Source organism: Ostrea edulis, chromosome 3 (genome assembly GCF_947568905.1).
Source record: "Ostrea edulis chromosome 3, xbOstEdul1.1, whole genome shotgun sequence".
Taxonomy (NCBI): domain Eukaryota; kingdom Metazoa; phylum Mollusca; class Bivalvia; order Ostreida; family Ostreidae; genus Ostrea; species Ostrea edulis.
Genome location: NC_079166.1, coordinates 49,573,538 through 49,585,051, shown reverse-complemented (window position 1 = coordinate 49,585,051; position 11,514 = coordinate 49,573,538). Strand labels below are relative to the sequence as shown.

The 11,514-nt window shown below is 38.0% G+C and overlaps 1 protein-coding gene across 1 annotated transcript; it reads left to right on the top strand.

Annotated features, from left to right (window-relative positions):
- Window positions 1-459: 459 nt before the first annotated feature.
- Window positions 460-2,983, top strand: LOC125676020 (small conductance calcium-activated potassium channel protein-like). Its single transcript, XM_048913912.2, has one exon. The coding sequence runs from the start codon at window positions 1,126-1,128 to the stop codon at window positions 2,485-2,487; it is 1,362 nt and encodes a 453-aa protein (XP_048769869.1). The 5' UTR covers window positions 460-1,125; the 3' UTR covers window positions 2,488-2,983.
- The last annotated feature ends 8,531 nt before the right edge of the window (window positions 2,984-11,514 follow it).

The following is an 11,514-nucleotide window of genomic DNA, read 5'->3' as shown; positions in this document are numbered from 1 at the left end:
AAGTGATAGTATTTATTTCATTTCAGTATAAAAAATTAATCTTCTGACTGTAATATTGTGTATACACAACAAAGTAGTCGCTCATATTCATACACGCCTTGTTCCTGTAATGTTATATAGAATTCTAATAATTACGTTATAACCCTGTTTACTATGGGTCTCTATATAACTATGTAATTTCCCTCAGAATTCAAAGATGTATATTCTGTGGAAAATAGCACGATTTCAAAACGAATTTTGATTTCCCGGGGGATTTCTATTCAACACTGTTCTGTCACTATGCTATTCATGGACTAATACTCACCTCTGGAGTTTTGTTAATTAGTGTAATGAACATTATGTTGTAATCCCTGGTACAAAAGTCTTCAGGGGAGAGAAGTGGTGACCAATCAACTTGAGTAAGCTAAAGAAGGTCTTTTCCAACACTCCGTAGTCGATCTACTATCAGATATTGAAGTATCAAGTGGTAATAACGCATTGAATTATTAATGCAAACATTTATAAAGCAAGCCGTCGATGTTGACTGTGGTACCTTGAAAGGTGAAATAAGCGGCGAAATAATGTTACGGATGACAATGGATGTTAATTCTCTCAGAGCTGGCAATCGATGGATGGAGGAAAATATAAACAATGGATATTTCGGTTTCATTCGCCTATCGATCGCGTGAGTTGGAGCGATCATTTATAAAATAATGTAGAAGCATGGTTTCGATAAGAAATGTAGACACTGAATTGCTAGTGGAGGGAGGAGATTCAGTAGTGTATACCCTCATGGATTGAACAATTTATTGAATAGATGATACTGTAGATATAATTATGCAGAATCAAGAAATGTGAGCTTGATGAATCAGGTTTTCCGTGGAACACCGCATCACTCTGTGATAGGAGGAAAACGATAATATATATAACATTGACGGAACTGAAAAAAATTCAATATTTGTCGTATGGTTGGAAAGCTTTCAGGGTTGTGATTTTAGCGCACTGTTAACTGTGTTCCACAATTATTAAATTATCTTATGGAAATTATATGCTGAAATAAAGAATGGATATAAAGATGTTGGAGAAGATGAGACTGTAGGTGTACTTTAATGAATTATAGAAAGAAGTGACAACGATTTATAGAGGATGAGTTCGTTAGTAGAAAATCCAGGAATTCCCCTTGTTGGGTTAAACGGGAAATTAAAAAAGTACAGGACTTTAGAAAACGAACAAGGGGATCCGCCTTCAGGCCGATTTGAAACAGTTGGTAGCAGGTTAGCAAGACGAAAAGAACTCTTTGTAAAACGAAAACGGTCCAGTGATGTAGCATTAACTTTCGCATTAGTGGGTATCCTTTTAATGGTGACACAAACAGAGCTGACAGCAGGCAAAGTGTACCACCGTTCCTCTCTACCATCTCACTTAATGAAAATGGCAATCACGGCATCTACAGTGGCATTGTTAATCTTCCTAGGTATATATCATCGTTTGGATATACAGCTATTCATCGTTAACAATAGTGTTGATGATTGGAGAATAGCAATGACCGCTAGAAGGGTCATACAGATGACGGTGGAATTCATTGTGTGTTCCATTCATCCAATTCCTGGGAATTTCTACACTACTTGGCCGGCTACTGTGGCTGAGGGGGAACATCACAGACGACTCATTGTTCCTCTTGATACTATACTTGCACTCCCAATGTTCCTCCGACTTTTCCTAGTATGTCGATTTATCATGTTACATAGCAAACTCTACGAAGACGCTTCTTCCCAGAGTCTTGGAGCTCTGAATCGTATTCACTTCAATTTCAGGTTTATTTTCAAGTCTATGATGACAATGCATCCTGACTATGTATTAACTATCATCATGATTGTGTCGTTTTTGATAGCAAGCTGGGCGTTAAGATTGTGTGAAATGAGCGACACCGCAGATGAATCAGTGCATTCAAATTTTCTGAATACGATGTGGTTAGTCGCTATTACATTTCTCTCCGTGGGTTACGGCGACATTAAGCCCAGTACATACTGCGGCCGGGGGATCACTGTCATAACAGGAATGATGGGGGCTGGTTGTACAGCTCTAGTCGTTGCAGTCTTAGCCAGAAAACTGGAGCTCAGTCGTAGTGAAAAATACGTACATGACTTCGTTCTTGATGTGGACCTCGACAAAAGGCTAAAGAATGAAGCTGCTAACGTCATGAAGTCCGGCTGGTTTATTTACAAATTTCGCAAAGTTAGAGTGAATACTTCTAAAGCTCTAAAGTACCAGACGAAGTTATTGGAAGCTATTTATAACATTCGCCAAATCAAAGCTGCACAACGACGTTTATTGGACGCTTCCGTTACTCTGACCGAGATGAATAAAACTCAAAATGATACGAGTAGATCCGTAGAGCTCATACGGTGTAAGCAAGTGACATTAGAGGAGAAGGTGGATAATTTAGAGTCCAAAATTATGTCGCTTCATGATAAGATCAACTCCATCCACAAAGCCTTGAAGGAATAGGTGATTTATATACTTCGACTACTAAATGTTTATTATTATTCAAATTACAATAACCCCTCCAAAACAATATAATACTCCTTAGTAAACTCATTACAGAATAAATGACTCTGAAAATATAGCTTATTGTCATCGTAAAAGCTTTAAATTGATAATTAGATTTAATATACAAATGTAGTAAGACAATTGAATTACAATGAACAGAAAATGATATTTTGGATAATTCGAATAATCTTACATGTATATTTGACCATTTACTTAAATAGATTTAAGACTTCATCAAAATAAACATTACAATCTTTTATTTTCTAATTTGATTTACTATATGTTAGAAACTTAATTTCATTACTGCACTAAGAGCTTAGATACCATGGTTACAACTGTAGCTATATAAATTTGATATATATTGACTTATCATTGCATTATGTGTGCTTTATCAAATATTCAATTGCAGTGTATACTTTGTATGGTCCTCTCAAATGAACTTCTAATAGCAGCATCTCATTTCCTTTCTCAATGATCGTGTAGCGTGTAACAGCTTCTTTTAAAAGCATTGTTTTTTAAAGAGTGGTTGAGCCGTTTCCTCGTTGTTGACATGAAGGTGTGGCGTGATATCTGCAGTAGAGGTTGAGTCGGTTCCTCGTTGTTGACATGAAGGTGTGGCGTGATATCTGCAGTAGAGGTTGAGTCGGTTCCTCGTTGTTGACATGAAGGTGTGGCGTGATATCTGCAGTAGAGGTTGAGTCGGTTCCTCGTTGTTGACATGAAGGTGTGGCGTGATATATGCAGTAGAGGTTGAGTCGGTTCCTCGTTGTTGACATGAAGGTGTGGCGTGATATATGCAGTAGAGGTTGAGTCGGTTCCTCGTTGTTGACATGAAGGTGTGGAGTGGTATATGCAGTAGAGGTTGAGTCGGTTCCTCGTTGTTGACATGAAGGTGTGGCGTGATATATGCAGTAGAGGTTGAGTCGGTTCCTCGTTGTTGACATGAAGGTGTGGCGTGATATATGCAGTAGAGATTGAGTCGGTTCCTCGTTGTTGACATGAAGGTGTGGAGTGGTATATGCAGTAGAGGTTGAGTCGGTTCCTCGTTGTTGACATGAAGGTGTGGAGTGATATATGCAGTAGAGGTTGAGCCACTTCCTCGTTGTTGACATGAAGGTGTGGAGTGATATATGCAGTAGAGGTTGAGCCACTTCCTCGTTGTTGACATGAAGGTGTGGAGTGGTATATGCAGTAGAGGTTGAGTCGGTTCCTCGTTGTTGACATGAAGGTGTGGAGTGATATATGCAGTAGAGGTTGAGCCACTTCCTCGTTGTTGACATGAAGGTGTGGCGTGATATATGCAGTAGAGGTTGAGTCGGTTCCTCGTTGTTGACATGAAGGTGTGGCGTGATATATGCAGTAGAGGTTGAGTCGGTTCCTCGTTGTTGACATGAAGGTGTGGCGTGGTATCTGCAGTAGAGGGAGAATTCTCCATGTCCTCATCGAGGGAAGTACAACCTTTCAACGTTATATTACACTATTTACAGTCTGTGGTTGAATGGTTTAACAAGACCGTCAGAGGCTCGATGCAGATTGGATTCTTCGTCAAAACAATATCCAGGTCTTTGACTAATCGAAAAAGTTTACGACATACATGTACATATCGGTATGGTTCCAAATCCCCCCACAACGTTACGCGCATCCCAAGCAGTGTTTCTGGAAGTGATATAATTTAGTGATCTGGTGTACTGACCACTCGCCGCCTGCCTGCTTGGGGATCTAGTGGGACTGTTTGTAGAATCAACTCAATATTATTTTACTTTGGGCAGATATATTAATATGATTTATTACAATATGTGTAATTTATAAAATATTTCAAAAGTACAGATTCTTGAATGATCTTGAATTAACGTCAAAGAGATGTATCTCACTTTCTTTCTCAATGGCCATGTAGCGTGTTACAGCGTGGTAAAAATTCCATCACCGTCAGAATTTGCTTAGATGATCGAACGCTTTAACACTAGGAAATTGGGTTCAACAGGTCATGTGCTCAACCCCAAACTAGGGCGGAAGTGGGTATACATTCAATATTTCTTCAATTAGGGTAACTTTGTTGATTATCTTGTTTATAAAATATTGACATTGCAGTGTATATTTTTGCACGATCCTCCTAAAATACCGTTGAATGGCTTTATCTCACTTCTTGACCGTGTTGCATGTGATACATGTAGAAAGGCGAAAATGTTATCGTCTTGAAGGCAATTCTCAAATATTTGCCTAAATGGTCGATTATCTAGCGCGTTGGTAAGAAGTTTGGTTTCGCAGGTCATGAATTCAATCCTGGACTGGGGAGGAAGTGGATATTCATTTCTAATTAAATTTCCTTGCTATATACACATGCATACTCAGAAAATGGAAACAGACAAAAAGAAATGCAACGGCATATGTTAATGTCAGAGTAAGTAAATAAAATAGGAATGTAGATATGTGTAAGTGGTTCCGTTATACAGACCAGTGTTACGGTTGGTCGGTTCTTTTTAAGCTACCAGAGTGGAAAGCCTGGCCGTTTTGTTAAATACATGTACCTTGAATTACATTTGGTTAAACACAGGAAGCAATTATTCCTTTATGTTTTTAGATTGTTGATGTATCTATCTCATGTACAGATACATTTCTCGACATTCAACTGTACAGATGTATAGAGGGTCATCGGAGTGAGAAAATGACCAAAATACAGTGTAGTGCCTTGCAAATGCTGTTAGCAAGAAATTCTCAACGACCGTCAAATGGAAATTTGTAACGTCGCGCCAGGATAGAGAAAATTGACTGCAGCACCTGAGAGATCAATTTCGAGCATCAGTGAACACTGCTAATGAGACTCTTGGCGTTTAAATACCCAAGAATCAGTCGAAACAGGATGTTCCGACGTATACAACAATTTAAATTAAACCTCCCCGGGTTGAAGTTACCCTACATGTACCTTTGAATAAACTGTCGTCGACAGCTTTGCCCTAACGTGCATTTTATATATGCAACATTGCAGAAATGTTCTTTTCTTTGCTAAATAACGTTTGAATCTTTACCGCTCGGATGACCGCAAGAGAGCTTTTTTTCTTTTGAGGAGAACGTATGTGTAGTGCATGCCAGTTCGTCATTGAACGTATACCCCGGTGAATCTTCTGTCCGCTACGATGACGTTTTAGCACCATGTTTCGCTTTGCCCACTAGTAATACACAAAGGGAAGTCACTCTAAGTTGTCATCAGTGTCAATCTATGTGGTTGTAACAAAATATGTTATGTTTGTTTTGAAAATATAATTCGGGTAAAAAACAGTTTGTTTAGGATGCTCGATAAAATTAACATGCAAATATATTGCGCAGGCATTTGGAATTGTAGACAAAATCTAGTAGCATACTTTATTTCTATCACCAGAAAAATTGAAGAAAATGTTCTATCTCAGACGATCCGAGTCAATATCCCATCCTATCCCGTTGTTGTCCCGAACTCTGTGATACCATAAATAGAGAAAGGGGTCCAACTCCGACCCAGATAAAAAAAAACCTACCCACTCGCTTCAAATGCTTAAAAAATCAGAAACTAGGTGCGTTATGCGTAAATTTGCCGGTCTTCCTGCATAGATTAATATTTTAACTACTTGCATCCCAATTTCAAGCCACAGGTTCTTAACATAACAGAGATATCAGTCATCCCTTTTTCGATTTCAATTGTTTATTTTTACTAGGACATTTACTGATCCAGGTCACCGGGTGGTTTCTTGCCTATGACAGCAGAGGAAGTCAGACTAGTGTGGAAGATTTCAGACCTATCAATTAAAATTTCACATCACTTATACGTTACCTACTTCCTGACATTTACAAACAAGTGTATTGTGAATGTGTGTAACCCTTTGATTATATATCAAGTTGTTTGACTTAAATATGTGGGAACATTTATGAATTTTGGGGCTAAACATGATTTTTTTGGTCACCTTTGTAAACTCAGTCGACCGTCGTGCGTTCAGAATTTAACATTTTTTGCTTCTCTCTGCATAATTACCTTTTCAATTCTTTCCAAATTTGTGATGAAGCATCTTTGGGACAAGGGTGACATAAATTGTAAATGTCAGGACTCTTGCACCCCTGGGTCCTTAGGGTCGGGGCAAAATCTTCTCTACAACAGCACATGTTAAAAACACTATATGCATCCACGAAGGCCTCTACCAAAATCTATGGCGTTGCATAGTATTATGTGTAAAACATTTAAAGACATCTTTATGTAAAAAAAAAAAAAAAAGAAAAAATAGGTGTGTTTCCGATTATATCTAGAAAAAAAATAGGTTCAGGGGTACTCAAAACTTTTTTTTATTCAGTCAATATTTGCCTTGTATCCCTGGGGAAGAAACTCTTGCACAATACATACATTGTACATTTGTGAATACTGACAATCGTCAGGTAACATCAAGTGATCAATATTGGGTAAAATACTAAAAATGCCATTTTGACAACTGATTTTACCCTATTTAATACATGATTGCATGTATATCTGTGTTGATCTAATTCACAGAGGGGTTAAGGTGTCCCGAGTAAAATGATAAGTAATAACAGCATATTGAAATTAAAGTTAAATTCTTCCAAGCGTCGCATAGTTTTAGTAAAAAGTGTTTGTCAATACATAAACAAACATCATATCACGTGGGGAAATCCCTCGCTTAACTATTATGTCGTCATACAAGTGACGTAGAGCTATTTTTATCCGCTAGATTTTCAGTTGTTTATCACTTCGGCACAGATGAAAGTTACACTCAAATCATTTGCAGTTTGGGCTTGATATGTCGATATTAATATGCTAAATTTAACAAGAGGCCCATGGGCCACATCGCTCACCTGAGTCACCTTGGTCCATATCAGAAGATTTTCCATATCTATTTGCATGTAAAACCGTAGTCCCTATTATGGCCCCAAACCTACCCCTGGAGGCCATGGTTTTTGCAAACTTGACTCTACACTATGTCAGAAAGCTTTCATGTAAATATGAACTTCTTTGGCCCAATGGTTCTTGAGAAGAAGATTTTTAAAGATTTTCCCTATATATTTGTATGTAAAACTTTGATCCCCTATTGTGGCCCCATCCTACTCCAGGGGGGCATGATTTCAACAAACCTGAATCTGCACTATATCAGAAAGCTTTCATATAAATCTCAGCTTTTCTGGCTTAGTGGTTCTGGGAAGAAGATTTTTAAAGATTTTTCCTATATATTTGTATGTAAAACTTTGACCCCCTATTGTGGCCCCATCCGACCCCCGGGGGGCCATGATCTTAGCAATTTATAATCTGCACTATATCAGGAAGCTTTCATATAAATCTCAGCTTTTCTGGCTCAGTGGTTCTTGAGAAGTTGATTTTAAAAGATTTTTCCTATAAATTTGTATGTAAAACTTTGATGCCCCCCTTGAGGCCCCATTCAATCTCCGGGGTCCATGATTTTAACGAACTTGAATCTGCACTATATCAACAACAAAAAAACAACAACAAAAAAAAACAAAAAAAAAAAAAAAACTTTGACCCCCTATTGTTGCCCCATCCGACCCCCGGGGGCTATGATTTTCATAATTTAGAATCTGCATTATATAAGGAAGCTTTCATATAAATCTCAGTTATTCTGGCTCAGTGGTTCTTGAGAAGAAGATTTTTAAAGATTTTCCCTATATATTTGTATGTAAAACTTTGATCCCCTATTGTGGCCCCATCCGACCCCCGGGGGCCGTGATTTTAACAATTTAGAATCTGCATTATATCAGGAAGCTTTCATATAAATCTCAGCTTTTCTGGCTCAGTGGTTCTTGAGAAGAAGATTTTTAAAGATTTTCCCTATATATTTGTATGTAAAACTTTGACCCCCTATTGTGGCCCCATCCGACCCCCGGGGGCCATGATTTTAACAATTTAGAATTTGTATTATATAAGGAAGCTTTCATATAAATCTCAGCTTTTCTGGCTCAGTGGTTCTTGAGAAGAAGATTTTTAAAGATTTTCCCTATATATTTGTATGTAAAACTTTGATCCCCTATTGTGGCCCCATCCGACCCCCGGGGGCCGTGATTTTAACAATTTAGAATCTGCATTATATAAGGAAGCTTTCATTTAAATCTCAGCTTTTCTGGCTCAGTGGTTCTTGAGAAGAAGATTTTTAAAGATTTTCCCGATATATTTGTATGTAAAACTTTGACCCCCTATTGTGGCCCCATCCGACCCCCGGGGGCCGTGATTTTAACAATTTAGAATCTGCATTATATAAGGAAGCTTTCATATAAATCTCAGCTTTTCTGGCTCAGTGGTTCTTGAGAAGAAGATTTTTTAATGACCCTACCCTATTTTTACCTTTTCTTGATTATCTCCCCTTGGAAGGTGGCCTGGCCCTTTATTTTAACAATTTAGAATTCCCATTACCTAAGGATGTTTTGTGCCAACTTTGGTTGAAATTGGCCCAGTGGTTGTTGAGAAGAAGTTGAAAAAAATTTTAATTTGAGAAACGAAGTGTACGTAACTTAAGGACTGGAATTTATCTGGAAAATTACGGTCGGGAGAAAAATTTAGGGTCGGTCGGGTAACCGGAAACACACCTAATTGTTTTGGCCTTATTGCTATTGATACTAAATTGAAACTAAATAGATATTTAGCATAAGCAGGTAGCCTTTTACCAAACTTGTAAACCTCATTATCCCAGAGGTTGGGGTTTTGGTATCAGGGTGGGGCTAAAAGGTCAGTGTTTAAATGTGTTAACAATTGAATATTTTCAAGTTCTTCGTGATAACTATCATTCGCATTCTTTTCAAATTTGGTATGAAACATCCTTGGGACAAAGGTGGCATAAATTGTATATTTCAGGACTCTTGCAACTCTGGGACTTAGGGGCGTGGCAAAAACTGCATAGTGATGAAGAGCATGAAGCCTTGTGCAAAAATTGTAAATTTCAAGATCCCCGGTGTGGGGGTTCTGACTCTAGGAAGGGTCCAAACTTAATATATAAAATTTGTGTGTAAAACATTTAAAACAAGAGTACCGCCAACCATAGATAATACGCCTGTGAAAAAGTACCATAGGGTGTTTTGAACTGTTTTCTTTACACCGTCATTTGTAGAACTTGTTTTAAGTAGTATTAGCAATCATCAGGGTGTGACATACTTTTGCATCGTAAAAAACAGACAAATCTTGTACTTTCTATGTAATATTTTCACTTGGCATAAGATGTATGTGTACAAAGTTTAATGGTCCTAGACCCAACGGTTCGGTCTGTATCCTGCTACTACGACCTGGACCCTTGACCTGGAGAAAGATAAGCATCCTCCATTTGGCATAAAGTGTATGTGTATCATGTTTTACAGCCCTAGTCCCAACAGTTCGGTCTGTATACTGCCTACAAGGTTTTCCTACTAAGTGGTACTGCGACTTTTACCTTGAAAAACAATAGGCATCTTCCCCGCATTATTGTGATCAAATGTACCACATTGCAGTAAGTATCCTGGAGCTTACGGATCGATTTATATCCTACCGACAATGTTTTCACACTAAGTGATACGGTGACCTTGACCCCTGACCTTGAAAAACAATAGGCATCTCCCTCTCATCATAGTCATCAAATGTACAAAGTTGTAAAATCCTAGAGCTTACGGTTCGGTCTGTATCCTGCAAACAGCGTCCGGAGAGACGGAAGAACAACGCCATACCATAATTCATCTTCGACGCGCGTATAAAACATCTGCTTTAATTCTATTGATTTTAAATTGAAACTAAATAGATATTCAGAATGAGCAGGTAGCCTTTAAGCAAAATTGTAAATTTCATGATCCCAGGGAAAAGTGTTTGGTGTCAGGTTGGGGCCAAAATGGTCAATGATGGTGTTAACAATTGAATATTTTTAACTTCTTGAAAACTGTCATTTCAATTCTTTTCAGATTTAGTATAAAACATCTTTGAAACAAGGGTGACATAAATTGTACATTTCAAGACTCTTGCACCCCTGGGGCCTTAGGGTCGGATCAAACACTGCCAAAAATTAACAATTTTTCAAAATTCTTCTCAACTGCATATCTCTTAAGAAAAACTGAATGCATGATCCACGGGGTAGAGATTTGAACTCTAGGGCAGGGCCAAACTTGGTATATATAGTGTACATAAATATCCTTGGTATTTATGTCAGCATATTTGTATGTATGTATATACCGAATAAACATTTATTTACATGTGTAAAACAATTGAATGAAAGGTGAAGATAGCGAACAGTGATCAAATCTCATAACCCCTATAAGCAATACAACATAAATAGTTGGCAAACACGGACCCTTGGATATACCAGAGGTGGGATCAGGTGCCTAGGAGGAGTAAGCATCCCATGTCGACCGGTCACACTCGCCGTGAGCCCTCTATCTTGATCAGGTAAACGGAGTTATCCGCAGTCAAAATCAGTGTGTCAAGAACGTCCTAACAATCGGTATGAAACGCATCAGACAGCATTTGACCCAGTGATAGTTTGTATTGGCAAACTAGATCGTTATGACGACCATAGAATTTGCGAAATGTTGATTTTAAACGAGACTGTCGAAATCCCTGCACCATCAACTTGTTTGTCAGTAGCCTGCTTCTATTATAGTCATTAATGCTATTGATACTAAATGGATAAGGAGTTGAGGTAGTCCTTTAGCGAAATTGTAAATTTCATGGTCCTAGGGGGTAAGGGTGAAGCCAGAATATTGTCTTTTATCATTTGAATTTCAATGAAGAAATGGTTCTGTTTTTTCCTTTGATTACCTCCTGCACCCTCTCATTCCATGTCATTAACGTCTTTGTTCTGAGGAATGGACGTTCATCCCGAAAATTGGACTAATTTCATTTTTTTTAGTGCTATATAAACTCGGTATATATACATTATATATTAAACATATAGAAATTCGATACATTACTTTGTTCGACTCCTGTGTGTGTGTTTTTGTGTGTGATAAATTAAGCACTGAACGTCATTACATTTACTGACAGAGAATAATGCAGAC

What these genes read in the sequence shown, in the direction of transcription:
- LOC125676020 (XM_048913912.2), top strand. Translation starts at nt 1,126, where the DNA reads ATGAGTTCGTTAGTAGAAAATCCAGGAATTCCCCTTGTTGGGTTAAAC.